The 19,376-nt window shown below is 41.0% G+C and overlaps 1 protein-coding gene across 3 annotated transcripts in view; it reads right to left on the bottom strand.

The window, feature by feature from the left end:
- Nucleotides 1-3,459: 3,459 nt before the first annotated feature.
- sclt1 (sodium channel and clathrin linker 1) overlaps nucleotides 3,460-19,376 on the bottom strand; it is a 29,583-nt gene continuing 13,666 nt past the window's right edge. For 2 of the 3 annotated variants that reach the window (XM_069677054.1, XM_069677056.1), the window contains 10 exons: nucleotides 15,673-15,850; nucleotides 15,407-15,505; nucleotides 7,683-7,754; nucleotides 7,475-7,549; nucleotides 7,177-7,319; nucleotides 6,810-7,002; nucleotides 5,200-5,396; nucleotides 4,567-4,642; nucleotides 3,954-4,049; nucleotides 3,460-3,808 (listed from right to left, as the gene is read on the bottom strand). In XM_069677054.1, the coding sequence (XP_069533155.1) occupies nucleotides 3,767-3,808; nucleotides 3,954-4,049; nucleotides 4,567-4,642; nucleotides 5,200-5,396; nucleotides 6,810-7,002; nucleotides 7,177-7,319; nucleotides 7,475-7,549; nucleotides 7,683-7,754; nucleotides 15,407-15,505; nucleotides 15,673-15,850 (1,171 nt within the window). In that variant the 3' untranslated portion in view covers nucleotides 3,460-3,766. The remainder of the gene's footprint in view (nucleotides 3,809-3,953; nucleotides 4,050-4,566; nucleotides 4,643-5,199; nucleotides 5,397-6,809; nucleotides 7,003-7,176; nucleotides 7,320-7,474; nucleotides 7,550-7,682; nucleotides 7,755-15,406; nucleotides 15,506-15,672; nucleotides 15,851-19,376) is intronic. The other variant, XM_069677055.1, reaches the window with a different exon arrangement.

Raw genomic sequence — 19,376 nt, 5'->3', positions numbered from 1 at the left:
TAAGACACAGACAACATATATGATCAATACTTACGCGTTAATGATCATGTAGGACTCTCTCGTTGGTTCGTTTACGTGTCTCCGTTGGGCCAGAACTTGGTGCGCTGCTGAACAACTTCCGGGGCACTGAGTGAGCGCTCCAGCTATGGAGCTGTCACTCAAAAACTCATTAGCCAATGGCGATGCACCCCTTAAAGAACCCGCCCACCCGAGAGGTTTGTGCCAAAACTCCAAACAAAAAATCAGGGAGCGCAAACGGGACAGCTGGGAGCGCAACCGTAAAGCCAGCAGTGAGAAATGATGTTCATGATGTGTCCTCTATGCAAACCAAAGTTAGTCATGGAGTTCCACAAGGTTCTGTGCTCTGACCGATTCTTTTTACCTTATATATGCTTCCTCTGGGTAATATCATGAGGAAACACTCCATTAATTTTCATTGTTATGCAGATGATACTCAATTATACTTATCTATGAAGCCAGACGAAACCAATCAGCTATCTAAACTAGAAGCATGCCTTAAGGACATAAAGATCTGGATGACTAGAAACTTTCTGCTACTTAATTCAGACAAAACTGAAGTTATTGTGCTCGACCCAAAACACCTTAGAGACTCTTTCTCTAATGATATAGCTGCCCTAGATGGCATCAGCCTGGCATCCAGCACTACTGTTAGGAATCTGGGAGTTCTATTTGATCAGGATATGTCCTTCATTTCCCACATAAAACAAATATCAAGGACAGCCTTCTTTCATCTTCGCAACATAGCAAAAATCAGACACATCTTGTCTCAAAACGATGCAGAAAAACTAGTCCATGCGTTCGTTACTTCCAGGTTGGATTATTGTAACTCGTTACTATCAGGCTGCCCTAATAAGTCACTAAAAACTCTGCAGCTGGTACAAAATGCTGCAGCACGTGTGCTGACAAGAACTAGGAAGAGAGATCACATCTCTCCTGTATTAGCCTCTCTGCACTGGCTTCCTGTTAAATCTAGAATAGGATTTAAAATCCTTCTTCTTACTTACAAAGCTCTTAATGGTAAGGCACCATCATATCTTAAAGAGCTCATAGTGCCATATTACCCCTCTAGAACATTGCGCTCCCAGGATGCAGGCCTGCTTGTGGTACCTAAAGTGTCTAAGAGTAGTGTTGGAGGTAGAGCCTTCAATTACCAGGCCCCCCTCCTCTGGAACAATCTACCAGTCAAGGTCCGGGAGGCAGACACCCTCTCTTCTTTTAAGAGTAGACTTAAAACTTTTCTCTTTGACAAAGCTTATAGCTAGGGCTGGCTCAGGCCTGGACTAGCCCATAGTTATGCCGCTATAGGTTTAGACTGCCGGGGGGATCTGACACACCAAGCTTCTCTCTCTCTCTCTCTCTCTCTCTCTCTGACTCTGTGACTCTCTCTCTCCCTCTCTCTCTCGCTCTCTCTCTCATTAACTCTGTATCTTCCGGTCCCATTAACATTACTAACCACATATCTTCCCGGGAGTTCTTGTGCTCCCTTGTCTTGAAGGTTCCTGAGGATCGTTGCTGGAGACCACCTGCTGCTGTGGACCTGCTCGACTGCAACAACTACTAACATCAGCCTTCCCCATAGTATCATTATTGTTGCTCCTAATGCTAATAGTAGACCTGTTGACTTCAACTGTTACAATTACGATTACCTCAGCCTTTATCATTACTCTGCTTCTCTCGCTAATTTATTTATTTAGCCAATCTTCACCCTAGTCTACCACTATTATTGGCATTGTAACCATAAGTATGTGTCTGTTGTTGTTCATGTAACAAGGACATATGTTGTTGTGGTAACAAGGACATATGTTGTTGTGGTAACAAGAACATATGTTGTTGTTGCTCTCTTTGCCTGTCTCTATCCTGCATCTCCTTCTATCCCATTTTCGGCCCATCCAGTCGAGGCAGATGGCTGTTCAACATGAGTCTGGTTCTGCTCGAGGTTTCTGCCTGTTAAAAGGAAGTTTTTCCTTGCCAATGTGCCGAATTGCTAAGTGCTACTCACGGTGGATTCATGTTGGGCCTCTCTTTAAATAACTTAACAAAGAGTCGGTCTAGACCTGCTCTTTCTGTAAAGTGTCTCGAGATAACCCTGGTTATGATTTGGCGCTATACAAATAAAATTTGATTGATTGATTGATTGAGAAAGAAATAAAGGGAACTGTAAACAAAATGATATGTTATGAAAAGAGTAAAAGACCAATACTTCACACAATTACACAGATAAGTTGTTTGAAAGTGATAAGTTTTAATTTTGAGATTACTTTTTTTTTGCTTGGGTGAGTGTGATTCTCTTTCAAATTCGTATTTTTGTTTGATATTTAAAAAGTTTTGTTTGATTATTTTGGCACAAATCTAATTCCATAAAAGTCGGAGTTGTCAGTGTCTCGCTAGATCGCCATGGTAACTTCCTCTGCAAACCTAATCTAGTCGGGAGCAGGTTATATTCAGAGTGTCGGCTTAAAATCGGCTGTAAAGCCCCGTCCTGTCATTAATAAATTAATAAACTCCTGATAATGTTCCCCGAGGGCAAAACAGATTCTCAGCCGAAGTTTATATATAAATGCCAGTTTACGCATGTATAGCCACAGAACAAAGCCGTGCAGTTAAAGCACTACTGTATGCATCGCTTCATTGAGCATTGATGCATTCAGTTGGTGATAAAGCCCCCGACCAAAGTTGATTATACTACTGAAATCATTTGCATCGTTATTAAAGTTTAAGAGTTGTGGTTTATGCACTTTTACATCAGAAAAAAACGGGAGGCACTGAGAGTGTATCGGGTGATAAAATAATTACATTAATGTACGTATTAACAACAATTTTCTGCAGTATTCCTCTTGCCTTTTTGTAGCAGCCGTGCCGGTTTTTACAGCTAAACTTTCGTATATTCATCATCACCTCTCATTTAAACAGTCTGACTTAATGATCGCTCTTTTTTTGTACAGAAGCGTCAAATGAGGCCCTAAACCGCCCCTTTTTCTGTGAGCGCGCAGAGCCTGACGCATAAAGCCTGGGTTTACAGATAAGGTTTATAATCACCTTCGTGATACCCGTTACCTCTTAATGGTGCTTGAGGTTTTGTTGAGCCAGTTTACGTAAATAAAGCTTAGGTACGTTGAACTTCCTTCGTAGTATACCCCCTGGTGAAAAAACATAAATTACTTATGATAGCTACCGATCCTATCCGTGTAATAATTTAGTACTCAGTCTGGCTAAATAATAAATCTTCTGTAGCAGTCAAAGCCATATCCAAACAAAATGACAACATATAAATAAAGAAAGCATTTTGGATTAAATATTACAAAACAATGAGTAACTCCAACATAATTTCCCCCTCTTACAATCTCACAGTTTCAGAAATGTAAAGGAGCATACTCAGGACCCAAAGCATTGAATTCCCATTAATCCTCATCTCTTTTAAATACATTAAAGACCAGGGTATGTTCTAAAGGTGTTTATTTACAGTTTTTACAAAGCATAGTTTACATAACAGACATCAGACATCACTCCATCCTTATAAATACAATTCACCAGAACACATTTGGTACTTGGCTAAATAAAACAAAAACATGTTTCAGTTCAATCACCATAGGACTAAAGTCAATTATGTCAAATGCCTTTAGCCAAAGTGTAATATACCTTGATAAGAAAAAATAAACAAAAAACAAGTTCCAAAAACACATGAAGCCATATCACTGCATTATTTCTGCTATAGCACAGTGACAGATGCTGTTAAACAGTATCTGGATCATTCTCTGGCTTTCCGTCCCTGCAATGCCAACACACTCAGCTGTTAAAAAATACAACCAGCACAAGAAATAAATAATGTCAGGAATCACTCTGATAACAAGGGAAAAGACAAAATATATCACTTTATGTAGGAAGTACACTGTTATCATTCTGTATGTCTACACACGGCACATTGTGACCCATACCTGCTGTGCAGCTGTAGTTGCTCTTTGTTCAGCCTGTGTCAGGCGTCTCTGGAGACAATTCACCTTGTCTTGATACTCTGCTATCTGCCTCTCATACTGCACAAACCCACACATACCAAGTAGTTATAACCACACATAAGTCAATTTGTTAAAGCTTTTTTTGAAAACTCGGGCACCAAGACACATGGTACAATTATCACTATTTATTATAGATACTTTTATTCAGGCTGTTACATGTGGGCTCTGAATTTATAAATATTCAGATATTGTCAGTGAATCCTCACAAACTTTATCAGTATCGCTCCTTTTTAACTGAAAAAAACTACTGTACTTGTTTTCGTTCATCAAAAATTCTTGAACCTAAGACTGAGCACAAAACCTTCAGTTAATATGTGCCAGCTCGCTAAATCTTTGTCACAATTTGATCAACTTTTCTGCAATAAATTATTAATTTGCATGTATCCCGAAAATTTATGACAATAATTTTGAAATATTCTATTAATTTCCCTGTATAAGACCAGAATGTTTTAAGAATGGCTAACCATCTTGTCTCCCTTTCACACTAAATCAAGCACCAGTGTTGTGTGGGTGCACATGCATGTGTAACACAAACCTCATCAAAAGTATTATGGCCAGCAAGCTCCATCTCTAGCATGTGTGAATGCTGCTTCTGCCAATTTAGCTCTACCCTGAAATACACAAATATATGAAGCGCTTTATTAGAGACAAAAAATATCTAAAAACCTCTATTTTCAAGTGTTCCCAATTTACTATTCCATCTCTGAGGGCAAAATCTTCAACTAGTCATTTTTTATTTTCACTGTTACTGAAATCTTTTTTGCCGTGTTTCTAAAGAAAGTGGTACAATAAAAAAAAAAAACAGTCCTTAAGCAGTATCACATGTATCTGAGGAAGAATTATTTACCTATTTCATAAAAGCATAGATAGTTTTGCCTTTGGGCGTTGCATTAAATATGAATTGTATATTTCATATTATTAAAAACTTTAAAAAAACAGTATTTTCCTTAGCCCACTTGCTGTACATGATCATCACATTGCTTGGCATTGAAGGAAAACACCTAGTAGAATCACATTGAATTAATGTTTTGTTTTTATTTGTTCCTTATAATTTTACATATTTAAACTACCAATCTCGTAGTCTGTTCTAAAGAAAATTTCTCATTCAAACTTTATGTAATTATTTTCTGTATTAAGTGAAGTTAAATGTCCCTTCACAAGATCTTACTTCAGGCCTGTGATTTTAGTTTCAAAGGCCTGAACCAGGGTCTTGGCCTCTTCCTTCCAGTGCTCGGTACTTTTCTGCTGGACTGTAAGAAGGCGTTTCATATCAGCACTTGAGCTTCGGCTGTATTCTTCCAGCTCCCGCATCCTTGCCTCAAGCCCCTGCTCCTTCAGGTTGTACTCCTGCTGAATCTGTGACACCTGTGGTGATGAAATTTCATATCTTCATCTTGCTGCCTCTTAACCTTCTGTGCAAGCACTACATGTGTGCGAAGCATGTATTGCAATTTCTGTCTCTGTGATTTTAGCTGCTGCCAACCATCCCATCCCCTTCTATGCTAAGTATTTACTCTAGTAACAGCTTTCCAACTGTTAATCCAAATGCTTGTTTGACAAACACTTTAGATTAGCAAATTGAACAAATCCGTATTTTCTTTCCCTACTGCTTTTACTTTCTCTCAGAGGCTTCTTACAGGGGCACTCCACTAAATTTATACTTTAAGATTCTATGTGATTATTACGACCTTGAAAAAAACATTGTACAATATCATCAGTGGCTTTAGAGGGGGCTCTGTGGAATCTAAGGAAATAATCCCGACAATATTTTCATGGTTAATTCAGCTCAGGCTCGGTGATAGCAGAGTTAATTTAAAAAAAAAAAAAGAAAGATTAAGTTACAAACTGACAATGTGGAGTTTTGACAAAATTGGACACTTGCCATGCAGAGATGGTGTTATAAATGTAACAATAGTTGTCAAGTTACACAACAGGAAAAGTAGGGTCCTAGGATTTTAGAACTTTATAAACTCTCTAGACTATAGATAGCCCTGCATCTGCCTTGGTAAGATTGGTGCGGAATGAAAAACCTAAACTATTTCAACGAGATGATGAATTCAACTGACTTCAGTAATCCTAAAAAGTAAAATTTTCCTGAAGCATCACCAGCACGTCAACGTTTTCATTCAGTCAACGTTTTCATTCAGTTAAATGTCTTAATAAACACCAGATGGGGGTCCGGTTTAACTCAGCATTTAAACGCATGTATAGAGGCACAGTCCTCAATGCAGTGGCCCCGGGTTCAACTTCCCACATTTCTGATTCAATCCACTGTCCTATCCAATAAAGGCAAAGGACAAGAAAAAGAAAAAAAAAAGTTTTTTTTTTTTCAAACACTTTGGTTCATGACCAAATGCCAGCAAAATTTATTTAACTTATCAGCCCCAAGTGCAGTTGTAAGTAAGCAAATGCTTGCATTCTAAAACACAAAATTGTTTTGGGTCATATTTGTTTTATCTGATCTTTTTGCTTGGTTAAGACTCTTTCTTGCTGTAATCTGGTTCAGCAAATGACTGGGTAAACAGAACTAGATCAGTAGAGTACCCCTGTAGCAGACTGTTGTCTGCTCACCTAATTTCTATCCTTTTGTATCCCTTCTTCCTTCATCCTTTTTGTTCCTTAATGTTATGGGCCAGTAATCTGGTTTTAAATTGTTTAACCTCTAGCATAGTCACTTTCTTCCCAGTCTTTATTGCATATCAAATCCAATTAAACTCCTTTTTTTCAACCATTTTCAACAACCCGTACCTCAATAAGCTCATTTTATCATCAAGTTACCTGTTTTTTGGCCTTTTTTTGAAATAGCAGGATGGCCTTGCGCAGCTCATCCCTCTCCTTGCAGAGCTGCAAGTTCTCCTGTTGCAGCCCGAGCCTCTCCTCACTGACAAAGACACAGTTTTCCCGGGCTGTAGTCAGAAAGCCCTGCAGCCGCCGCACTTCCTCCTGGCATCGTGACAGCTCCTCACTGTAGCTACAGATGGATGAATGGATCAAGAAAGGCAGGATTGATGAGGATGAATATTTTTTTGTATATTACTGGCAGCAGATGGAGCCACATGGGCATCCATGAGTGCTGCGAGATGGGATAAGGATTAGAGTAATTCCCAGAATAGTAGAGTTACTAAAAATGCTTTGTCACACTTACTCCAACTCCATCTTTTTCAGTTTGTTCTGGGTGTTTTGCAGAGTGAGGCTCATGTCTTCCTTCATCCTTTCTGCATCTAGACATCTCTGGTGAAGGGAATTCAATTTCATGAACTCCAGCTCTGCCCTGCCTTCTTTATACACCTAATACAAAAACACCACAGGCAGCATTTTAATTAGCATCATTTATAAATCTGTGTACTGAGACACCATAACTCTGGAGCTAGCCTCAACTGTTTCTGTCTTTCTAGTGGTTTAACAGATACTGTCATATCAGTTAAACCATACCTTTCCCATACCTTCTCGAGCTCCTCCTCTACAGCTTTTCTCACTCGCAGGGAGCTTTCAATCTGCGACTCTTTATCTGCAGATTCCTTGAGATAGGTGGAAAGAGGAAATAAGAATAAGGATGAAAAGCACAGTACAGTAGACAGGAATAGATAGACTAATAACAAGGATTTAGTGTAATGATGAAAGGAATTGGTCCCCAATGTGCCAGGTTCTTACCAGCTGCAGTGCAGAAAGCTCCTCAGCCATACGGTTGATTTGAAAGTTGCACTGCTTGCGCACATTATCCACCTGATAGAGATAAACTCAAACAGTTCCAAAATGGGCAGTAACTACTGGGATTTGGTTAGTTTATTTGCGTTGCATCTTTGCATTTAGAGAGAGAGAGATAAACTTTGATTACACAAGAAAGAATATACTTGAGTTGGGTACTGTACTGTGGGGAGTTTTATACTGGTTATGAAACAGAATTCAATGAATAGTGACGTCTCTATATGACCTATTAAAGCAAACAAAAACCATCAGGAAGAAGAGTGACACTTTGTATATAGTTATTTTTAATGCCTGTCGCAGCTGCCATCAGGTCGGTGTCCAACCAAGCGATTTACAGCACACAGACCAGAAATGCATTCCAGTCATTGTGTGAAACCTGTGACAGTTAAAATACAGCAGGAGGTATTTTTTTGAAGTATAAAACTACTTACAAATGTAAGGACAAGATTACCAAAGACATACTTATTTGTTCACATGGGTTGCCTACACAAACTTAGCCCCAGAGAAGCTCTAAGCTACTGAGTTTAGTCAAAAGATGTGTGTGGACCATAGACTGTATAAAAAGATGGACGAAATGACAGCTCCCTAAAAGTGAAGCCAAAATATTTCGGGCGCCCCCTGCTGACTGGCTGCAGTATAGGTCATAAAGCCCGCCTCCTCCATGTTAACAGGTGGGACATGGGTCAAACTACAAAATCAAAATACACACCCGATACATTTTTCTCAAACATGGTTTCTGTCATTATAGCTACTTAATATCATGATGATTCACGTCCAAGTGTTCATTTTTCTGATAAGTTTATTTTTAATTAGTTATTAAATGCTGTCAAAATGATGATTGACAGCTCTGTTGACAAATTCGGCTCCTGAAGCCAATCAGTTCCGGGTGATCAGAGTGGAGGACGATCTGCGAGTGGAAACGTAACTAAAACAGTCACTACAGTCACTGAAGTTTCCATACCTGTGAACGTTAACCTCAGGCCAACACATATAAGCTATTCTGCTGTTAAACACGCCGGTGTGCGGGATCCTTGCTGTTTTTTCAGTAAGTTAAGTGTGTGTTTGGGTTAGCAGAAGTGGCTACGGCCGGCTCACTCGCCGATCTCTACTGCGCAGTCTCTGGCTCCATATGACGTCACCATCGCAAGATGGCAGCGCCTATCACAGGGGCTATTTTGGCATCAATTTCGTACAATGGGAGCAGATGGAGACACATTGTCCATCTATACAGTCATTGGTGTGGACAGCCACAGTATTTAGACTTTGCTTTGACCGTGCTTTTTTGTACTTTCAGGCAGGTTTTTCAAATAATTAAAATCACCATAATTACCAGTTCAGTTGCTGGGCTGTAAGGATAATAGATTTTTTAGGAGTGAGGTTTGCCAATGTGTAAAGCAGACATATCCTCTAAATACCAAAATGCTGGGCAACAGAAAAAAAGCTGATTTATAAAGGAAATAGCAGTAATAGGCAAATAACAATTTATGCTCAGATCCACTATTTTTTTTACATAGTTAAAACAGCTGCACAATGCACACTTCAAATACATTCAAGTAATTTTAATTGCACTGCATTAAGGAAAAAAATGTCAACAATAAAGCTGTTCTTTAATATTTATTTTTCATGACATAAATCAGTTAAATCACAAACCTTCTCTGTAATTTATTTACTTTGTCACTGGAAAGGGATTTGTCAGTCCTTTAAAAGTAAGCTTTCTCCAGATTGATGCCACCTTTGTCTACAGAGAAGAATTTTACTTTTTTGCTTGTAGGGCTTCTGTTGCACTTTTGCACAGATGTCTGTTGAGTGTGGTCACCTTTGGAAATTCACCACCATCCTGTCTCTTCTAGATGAGCCTTGCTAGCCTTAATAAGCCAAGCACTATAGTTGACATTGAAATGAAGCTGAAATTAAGAAACATACAGCATTTTGCTGTTGTTCACAGAGTACGGTGTTTTGCCCCGGGATAAAGATATCCTGTTAAAATGTTATTGTACACAAAGTGTTGCTGTAGTGTTCATAACTGTCCTTGTGGTCCAGAGAACATAAGATAACAAAAATATGCATTGGTGGTCGAAGTTAGAGGACAATTAACTGACAGTCTCGCTGGGACTATTGCGCAATCAGCGGAAATGAACAGTAACATTTTGAGTGTTGATAAACACATGGACAAACAAAAGTGTGTTGTTAAGTTGTTAACTCCAAAAGGCTTTTGCAGAGAAGTTGGAAAGGTTGCAAAACGAAAGGAAAGCTAAGCTTAGTAAGGCTAGTAATATAACATAATGAATGTAAAGGTGATTATGACCAAGATGATTATGGTGTCGATCCAGAGGATAGTGTTTCGAATGTAGCTAGTGAACACTCAAGCAGAAAAAGTGCATGTAGTGGAAAATCTAGCACAACTTCCTCTACCAGAATCAAAGCAGAGGCTGACCGAGCAGCACTGCTTGCTCATGTAGCACGCCTTTTAAGCTGAGAGAATGTACGAGAAGCGTGGCACACAATATATTTGAAACAGCCCAGCGCAGAGCTCTGTTCAAAGATTTGATTGCTTTTATTGAAAAACACCTCAGAATTCAGGAGGAGATTTGGCAAAATGGGCATATTTATCAAGGGAACCAATTTCCAGCATAAAGGCTAACATTGAACTGTTGATTGGAAGCAACGCTCCCAAGATGTTAGAGTCCTGGGAGGTTATAAGGTGCTTTTCGACAGCAGGAACTTTCCCCAGGAACTAGGAACCTTTTCAGGAACTCGACAGCAGGAACCAGGGTCTAAATTTAGTTCCAGGGTAGTTGACTTACCCCCTGACAAGTCTATTTGTATTTATTTTATAAAGAAACGTGTCGCTCGAGCTGAACTATCCTACTGTAAAAGGGGGGATTTGTCATGTTAAAGAAAAATAAATTCTGCTTTCATGCTCAATCTATCTGCAATGCAATAAATCATAATCGAACACAGTACGGAATCTTCTCCATACCAACAGGCAACTGTACAACTGTAGTGTCGCACAAATGATGATACCTTCTTCTTCTTTGAGTTTTCATGGCAGTTTGCAAACCAGCTTAAAGGCGCATTACCACCACCTACTGGACTGCTGGTGTAGTGCAGTTACTTTTCCAGTTTCTCCAAACGTTATTGGCCTGATTTGCATAATCTTCCTGGGACTTTAGGCTGCTGTGGAAACGCAGACAACAATGGGCGACAGGAACCATTTAGTTCCTTGAAAAGATCGGTTGAAAAGCACCTATACATAGCCAGGAGGATGGCCCATATCCTATAAGGACAGCACTGGGATGGGTCATTAACTGTCCTATGCAAGGAAACGACAGCGGTTTGAAAGATGAGTGTCCTTCAGCCATTGTCAACTGGATTTCTGTTTGGAAATTGGAAAAAATGCTGAGTGAGCAGTATAACCACGATTTCAGTGAGAAAGCTACAGAGGAGAAGGGGCTATCTAGAGAGGACATCAAGTTAATTGAGAGTGAGGAAAACTCTGCAACACTTGAAAAAGGTCATTACAGCCTGAAATTGCCCTTTAAGAAGGACAGTATATCTCTGCCCAATAACTTTTCTGTGGTCAAACAAAGGCTACTTGGTCTGAAAAGAAAGTTCTCTACAAACAGTATTATGAGGAGTTTGCAACATGCCTCAACGAGTTGATGAGTAAGGGCTATGCAGAGCTAGCGCCTACACAACAGTCAGATCATGGCAGTGGTAAGGTGTGGTATATCCCTCACCATGGCGTATATCACCCAAAGAAGAGGACTCTGCGGGTGGTTTTTGACTGTGGTGCAGCATTCAAGGGTACATCTTTGAACCATCACCTCTTGCAAGGCCCCAATCTCACGAGCACATTGCTTGGGGTCCTCCTCAGATTCAGGCAGGAACCAGTGGCAGTTATGGGTGACATACAGGCAATGTTTTATCAAGTCAAAGTGGCTGAGGAGGACAGAGACTTTCTCCAATTTCTATGGTGGGCAGATGGAGATCTAACCAAAGAAGTGGCTGAGTTTCGAATGACTGTGCATCTGTTCGGCGCCGCATCCTCTCCTAGTTGTGCTAGCTTCGCTATGAGAAAAACGGCGAATGACAATCAGTCTGACTTTCCGGCTGAAGTGATTCAAACTGTTAAAGACATTTACATTTACGTTGATGATTGGCTGAAGAGCATGGCCTCTGAAGAGGAAGCTGCCTTAATGGCCAAAAACCTGTGTACTCTCTGCCAGAGAGGGGTTCACTCTTACAAAATGGGTTAGCAACAATCGCAGCATATTGCAATCTCTCCCTGAGGAACAGAGCTAAAGACCTGAAGGAACTGAATCTGAACAGAGACAAACTTCCGGTAGAGAGAGCTCTTGGTCAGCAGTGGTGTGTAGAAACGGATGCATTTAAGTTTAAAATGGATCTCCAATCAAAGTCTTGCACCAGACGGGGAATGTTGTCTGTGTCTAGTTCCGTGTACGACCCTCTGGGTTTTCTTGCACCTGCTAAAAATCATGCTGCAAGAACTGTGCAGAAGAAGCTTTGGATGGGATGAGAAGCAAGATACGGAGCTGTCACTTATCTCAGGATGCGGAACGACAGTGATGACATCCACGTTGCATTCCTGATTGGAAAGGCCAGAGTGACACCTTTAAGGATTGTCACTATTCCTCGCTTAGAGCTGACTGCTGCTGGCCTGGCTGTTCGTGTGGACCTGATGCTGAAGACAGAGCTAAAGCTCCAGCCACAAGAGTCTGTCTTTTGGACAGATAGCATTTCCTTGCTCAATTATATTAGGAACAAGGGCAAATGTTTTCATACCTTCGTGGCAAACAGGGTTTCACTTATCTGAGAAGCCACCAGGACTGCACAATGGCGGTAAGTCAGCGCTCAGGAAACCCCAGTGGATGATGCATCCAGAGGGGTGAGAATTGGAGATTTTGTTCAGGAAAACAGGTGGATTACAGGTCCAAAGACAAGCTCTGTCAATAGAGGATCTTTTGGAGGGCGAGCTGGCCATCATTTGGTACTGTCAGCAGCAAAGATTTGGAGAGGAGATCGCTGTGTTGCCTTCTGGAAAGGATACAGTAAGCAGGTAGAGCAGTATCTAGAGGTTGGATACATATCTGGATAACAGTCTCTTGAGGGTTGGCCATAGTGGTCGTAACCACATGCTGAGGAGAAAGTACTGGGTCACAAGTGCAAACTCAGCCGTTAGAAAGGTCATAACAGAATGCCGTTTCTGTGGGAGATATGAAGGTAGAATGGGGGAGAAAAAAATGGCAGAATTGCCAAAGGAAATAATTCTTCCTGATTCTCGACTATTTTGGTCCACTTGAGGTGAAAAAAGGACGGAGCACCGTCAAGCGCTATGGAATGATTTTTACCTGCCTGACCAGCAGAGCCATCCACCTGGAAGTAGCTAACTCCCTGGATACAGACACATGCCTTAATGCTTTGTGCCACTTCATCGGTAGGAGAGGTCAAGTCATTTAAACATGATCGTACAATGCCACCAACTTTGTAGGAGCAAACAGGAAGCTAAAGAAAGCTCTGGCATCTCTGAATCATGCGCGCATTGAAAGAGTTTTACAGCAAAGTGGGGTCAAATGGTGCTTTAATCCTCCAGCAGGCTCACACCATGGTGGTGTTTGGGAGCAAGTAATCCGTTATTGTGAGAAAGATTCTCAATTCAGTTCTTCAACAGCAGAGACTGAATGATGATGGACATTGTACAGACATGTGTGAAGCTGAGGCGATTTTAAATGATCGGCCTATCACCAAATTGTCTGATGATCCCAATGATTCTGAACCACTTACTCCCAACCACATCCTTCTTACAAAAGGAAGGCCATCCTTGCCACCTGGATTGTTTGAACCACATGACCTGCATGTAAAACAGTGTATGTGCAGTACATCTCTGATCTGTTCTGGAAGCGATGGGTTCGGGAATATCTACCTTTGCTGAAGGAGAGACAAAAATGGAACAGGAAAAGGAGAAATCTAAAGCCTGCAGATATTGTGGTCATAATGAATCCTACTGCCCCTCGAGGCTCTTGGCCTCTCGAAAGAGTCTTGGAGGCTTTCAATGATAACAAAGGATTTGTGCGTTCAAGACCAGATGTTTCAGGTAATGAATCATAGTTTTAACTTAAGCCAGGCTATATGTTACGTTATCTGTAAAGAAAACACAGTTGTACCGACAGGGATACAGTAGTGTGCAGAAGCCGTTTCCATGGTTACCACCTGTAGAGCGCCTGGTGTTTACTCGCGGAGCACTTGTGTGCCTGTCTATTCAAATGAGGAGCGCAGTGAGACCCGCGATCCGTGCGGGTACGCGGGCGGAGTGTCACCCCCCGTCTGTAAAGACCTTTACAATTTATCAAACAACTGTTGAACAAGCAGAACATAAACTAAAGCAACACGTCTTTGACTTACTGCAGTCAACTCTCCTCTCATCCACAGCCGCTATATTTTACACATGTGGCTGGCACGGCATTGCTGTGTTTTTTTCATAAAATAAATTACAAAAGGGCGCTCACAGTCACAGATCAGCAATCAACATTTTAACCAAATCCTTATGAAATAATGTTGCCTACTGTAGCTTTAAGTTGGGGATCTGGTTGAGTTGGTGGTGCAAAAAATAATAGCCTGTTGTTGATTGTTACATTTTCAGGGGTCGACAATGAGCACAATTTTCCACTGGCACTCTGGGCCAGTAACTTTACAAATTCACTGGCCCTGCCATTGAAACCACTGGCACTGAAATAATTTGTTTTTTTGGTATTATTTTAACATCAAATTTTGTTTTTCTGTAAGGGTTCTTATTAATGAATATGTGTTCAATTGTGGAAATATTATAAACACAAAAATAGACCAAAATAATCATATGGGTATAAAGAGGCTTCTTTTACCACTCTTGGTTCAGCAACTCTGATACCTGCATGAATAAGTAATAGATTGATTGAGTATGTTACCTACCATTACTGACGCTGTTCAAATGTATGTCTAATTAGCGTGATCAGCCCATGAGAGTAACTTTTTGATCAAAATCTTACCATCTCCTACTTCCTGTGGCCGTTAAAGGTAAACAGTCCGCGGCACGTCCGCTCTGTGAACGGTCTGTTTATGTAACCACAGTGCTAACGTGCAGCTGATAACGGGAATACACACACTTATTGCCACCTCACGTAACTGCCCACCTCCCTCGATCATCCCGCAGGCGCATCTGTGATGGCCGGAGCGTCGTGTGCATGTTTACAGTTTACAGTCAGGTGACACACAGACTCTGCATGCACAGTGGTCAGTTTACTCTGTACTCTCATTAAAACCTGCAGTATGTGATATCAGACGGACTTTTCCTGTTGTTCTATGTGTGGGAAACACTGCTAAGGGTGTTTAGTGGCTCATCAGCGTTGGGGGAAGTAACGGGGAGAGGGGTGATAAACATACCATCGGGCCACTTATGTCGAGCCCTGTTTCTTACCACTGATTATGTTCTGGACTTGGCCTGCAGCCTTGTGCCTACAACCGCATCACAGCAGTGCTGATAATCAGTACATCACTTCCTCTCGTGTGATATTGAAAAATGTTAAAGCTATTCCATTACAGCTAACATTCTTTCATTGAGTTTTAGAGCTGTATCATATTCTGCAGAACTTTAGGGAGCCATTTTGTAACTGAACCTCTTTTCTGGTGCGGACTGCAGCATCCTGGATTAACAGTTTGATGCCCTCCTTTGTCTCCTCCAGCTCCTCTGCCTTCTGTTTCTCTCTTAACAGGGCCTAAAAGAATTGGGTAAAAACAGACACATCTACACATTTTAGAGTCTACATTTTGTCAATGGATTGATGCAATTAACAGATTGAGAGAAATGCTCTGTTAATGAAAAAGAACAAAAAAGGGAAGGTGTAGAGAGAGGGAAAGGAAGAGACAGAGCGACCACTGTCACCTGATCCTTCTGCAATGCAGCCTCCTTAGCCATCTGAACACTCTCTCTGACTTTGGCCAGGGCCTCATACTTCTCCTCTTCAAGGGTGGTGCAACGGGCTTGGAGGTCCCCAACCTTTTTCTCCCACACAATTTGCTCTCTGCAGACTTCCTCTGCCTCCTGAGATTCAGCTTTTAGCCTTGCAATGGAGAAAAAATAGGGGTTAAAGTAGCAAGGGGGAAAAGACAGAGGACTGCTGTTTGCCGCGGTCATTCTGGAAATCCAATCCAAATATGATGTTCCAAAATACTTATAAATGGCCCTGCTCCCGAAGGATCCAGGGTTTTTCCTGCATAAAAAAATTCCGTCAAATTTTGTACCGCCCCAGCTCTCGTCAAAGCCTGTTTTCCAACAAGGACAGCAGGAGATTAATATGTCATTTCTAAATGCATTTATGGCATTACAGAGATGTGGTGGCCTCACTGTCAGTCAAGGGCACCAGAAAAGGTGCCGAAGAAGTTTCAGGAGAGAGCTTCTGTGTTTTTTTACTTTCTGTTGCTTACAAAGCCGTTTGCAGCTGCCCCAATAACAGATCCAGTGCAAAATTCATTTTATCAGAATCAAACTGTACAAAGTTAAGTTTATTCTGATAAGAAATGTTGTTATTGTTATTCATGTAATATATCATTTTAAAGCTCTTTTTGTGCTCTTTATGATGGAGCTATCCATACGCATATCAGATCAATATGAAGGTAGTAAAAAGGGCATTTGCAAAGGCATGCAGAATTTGCCCTGTTACAGCGTTGGAGGTCAAAGGTCAAATTCTGTTGTCCTCAGCGTCATGGAAATGTGATTGGTAGATAGTAGTCTAAGCTTTACAATGATATATGACTTCATGATATTCTGTGTAGGTTACCCTCTTTTATATTGGCTCTATGTGAAAAATGGCAAAAAACATGAAAAAAGTTTAATGAAAGATGGATGAAAAAAGGAGTGATAGCACACAGAATGCTACCATTGCTGCAATGCTATCATACATTTTCCAACACTAGAGACATAGACCTTTTATAAAAATCACTATGAGACATGGTCCCTCCAAATTGGCACGACGGCCAAATTCAGGGTGTCTGGCTCATGGACTAATTGTTTTGACAGAACCTGAACACTAATGGGAGAGGGGACTTGCTGTGATTTTTCAGAAAATAAAAATAAAGGTTTTATTTCTGTTGGAAACGTTAAAGTGCTGAGTTACAACCACCAAGTACTTTTTCCATCATGCCCTGCCTCCTGCAAACCTTGCTACAGCAAACACAGTATTTTCATAAGGCAAGAACGTGTCTGACACGACAATCTTTGCAGTGATTCGGATCTTCAAATCTCAGTCAGCTGTAAGATTAGTTCATGAGACTCGTTCACCAAGTCGTTCATTGACATTTCCAGTTTACCCGTAACTACAAAAAGAAACAACTCCCTCATTCCTTCCTCCCTATCACTCGTTTATGAACGATGACGGTTCCCATTGCATTCATTGGTCTTGTAAAAACATCACGATATAACAGTTACCCAACTTGTATATCATAACTGTAGTTTTTTTAAAAAGGATTCAGGGCATTTTGAAGTCAGTGAAAGGCACACTGCAGACAATCTATCCGACAATCTTTTAAGGATTACAAGAGAATGGAACATCAGTGGGGGAGGGGGCTCAGTGTAATCCACCTAACACTGGACAAGATCAAAGCAAACATGGAATACCTGCACCGGAGCACAGTGGCTGCTGACAAACTTCAGGCCACTCAGCATCAGATGGGTTTGCCAGAGCTACGCTAAAAGTAAGACTGCCCAACTCGTTGGAACTCGACATTTTATATGCTGAGGACATTTCTGGACAACAAAGATGCAGTCATCACCACCTTGGTACTGGCAAATCCCAGACTGGCTAGCCTAATCCAAGATGAGTGGGAAGAGATGAGAGAAGCCTGTGATGTTTTGAAACCATTTGAGGAGGTCACAGCAGAAGTTAGTGGTGAGAGGTATGTAATTATACTTTTATAACTACAGTACTATGGCAGTTCAATGATATTATTAGCAGTGACATTTTTTGTTGTTTATATAAATACAATTGCCTTGACTTGTAGAAGAGTAGCATATATTTTGCTTAGTATGATGCATATACAATACTGTATAAAGTACAATGCTCTGCTTCTTAAGGTCTATCTTCCTATGTAATGACCATTTCCTAGCTAGCAGGGAATGTTCCCATAACATTGGGTAACATTACCTACAAGTTACCTACTGGCTGGGCAGCTCCCTTCAACTAGACAGTAGCGGTTATTGCACACTATGAATGAAGTGAACAAAAATAGGGAAAGGACATCTATGCTATTTATGACTGTAGCAACAATATTGTTAATAAAAATAAAAAGTATAGAATTACTACTTGTAATGATATCTTTCATTATCATAACATTGACAATGATAGTCATCTGTGTCTTAATATTTATTTCTCTAAGCTATGCGACAGCCTCAAAAGTGATCCTGTAGTCAAGGAGTCTCCAAAGAATCACAGTAAGTTACCTGAGAGCAGAGGACAGCCTCAGAAATCCTGTTTGGAACCTGCTGGAGGCCCAAAACAGAGAGATGGCCACCAGGTTCCACATGATAGAATTCAACCACCTGCTCTCAGATTAATCAGCACTGGACCCTCGCTTCAAAAGAAAAGACTTCTTAGATGACCATGCAGCAAATGAGGCCTTTCAGCAATTAACACAAGCTGATGGGAGGGTGCGTGTCTCCAATCAACTGGCCGAACAGCAAGAGGGAGAAACAGCACAGGCAGGACCCACACAGGGGAGTTTGATGTGGAGTGATTGTGATGATCATGTGTCAGGTCTTGTGATCAGATCAAATGTTGCAGCTGATGCAATTCTGGAGGTCTGTTCCTTCTCAGAGGAACCATTGCTGTCAAGGGCCTCCAATCCATTGGTCTGGTGGAAAAGCTGGGGTGTTATCTACCCCCATGATTAGGATGACGAGACTTTGTATTGTGGCCACATCTGTCCCTTCAGAGAGGGTTTTTACCAAGACCGGACAGATCATCTCAGACAGACGTAGCAGAATTAGCCCCTTCAAGGTCCGTCAGTTGGTGTTTCTAAAATGCCAACCTGCAGTAGGCCTGCAGACCAGGCTTTGATTTTCTTTCTTTGATTTCAATTCTTATTTGCACTTTGCTGATATCTATCTTGTGTTTTTATGCTGGTTTGCACTACGGTATATTTCTTTTTTACTGTATTCTTTATTTTACTATTATATTTTTATTAGGGCTGTCAAAGTATAACACGTTAACGCATATTCCCTTTAACGCCACTAATTATTTGAACGTTCAATTAACACATGCGCGTTCTATTATTATGACCCTCCGCCCGCCCACCCCCTAGTTTGTGAAATCCGGAAGCGATGCAGCCGCAATGCAAAAGGTGCAAAAACAAACCTCTGTGAGCAGAAATGGATAAAGAAAAGGGTTTTTTAAATGACAAATTCAGCCTCAAAGCCCTGCTAGATGGTTCTCTGGACAAGACAAAAGTTATTTGTTTTTACTGTCGATGTGAACTCAGTTACCATCGCCAGTGTTTCTGCTACATACATTTTGCCGTTCGTTCGCCCGCTCTCCTTGTTGAGGAAGAGCACTGAAACAGTGACAGAAGTCATAGGACATCAGGACGCTCTCT

This window comes from Semicossyphus pulcher, unplaced genomic scaffold, assembly GCF_022749685.1.
Source record: "Semicossyphus pulcher isolate SPU_LCO1_2020_fin unplaced genomic scaffold, fSemPul1.0.p SCAF_27, whole genome shotgun sequence".
Classification (NCBI taxonomy): Eukaryota; Metazoa; Chordata; class Actinopteri; order Labriformes; family Labridae; genus Semicossyphus; species Semicossyphus pulcher.
This window is presented reverse-complemented; position numbering and strand designations above follow the sequence as displayed.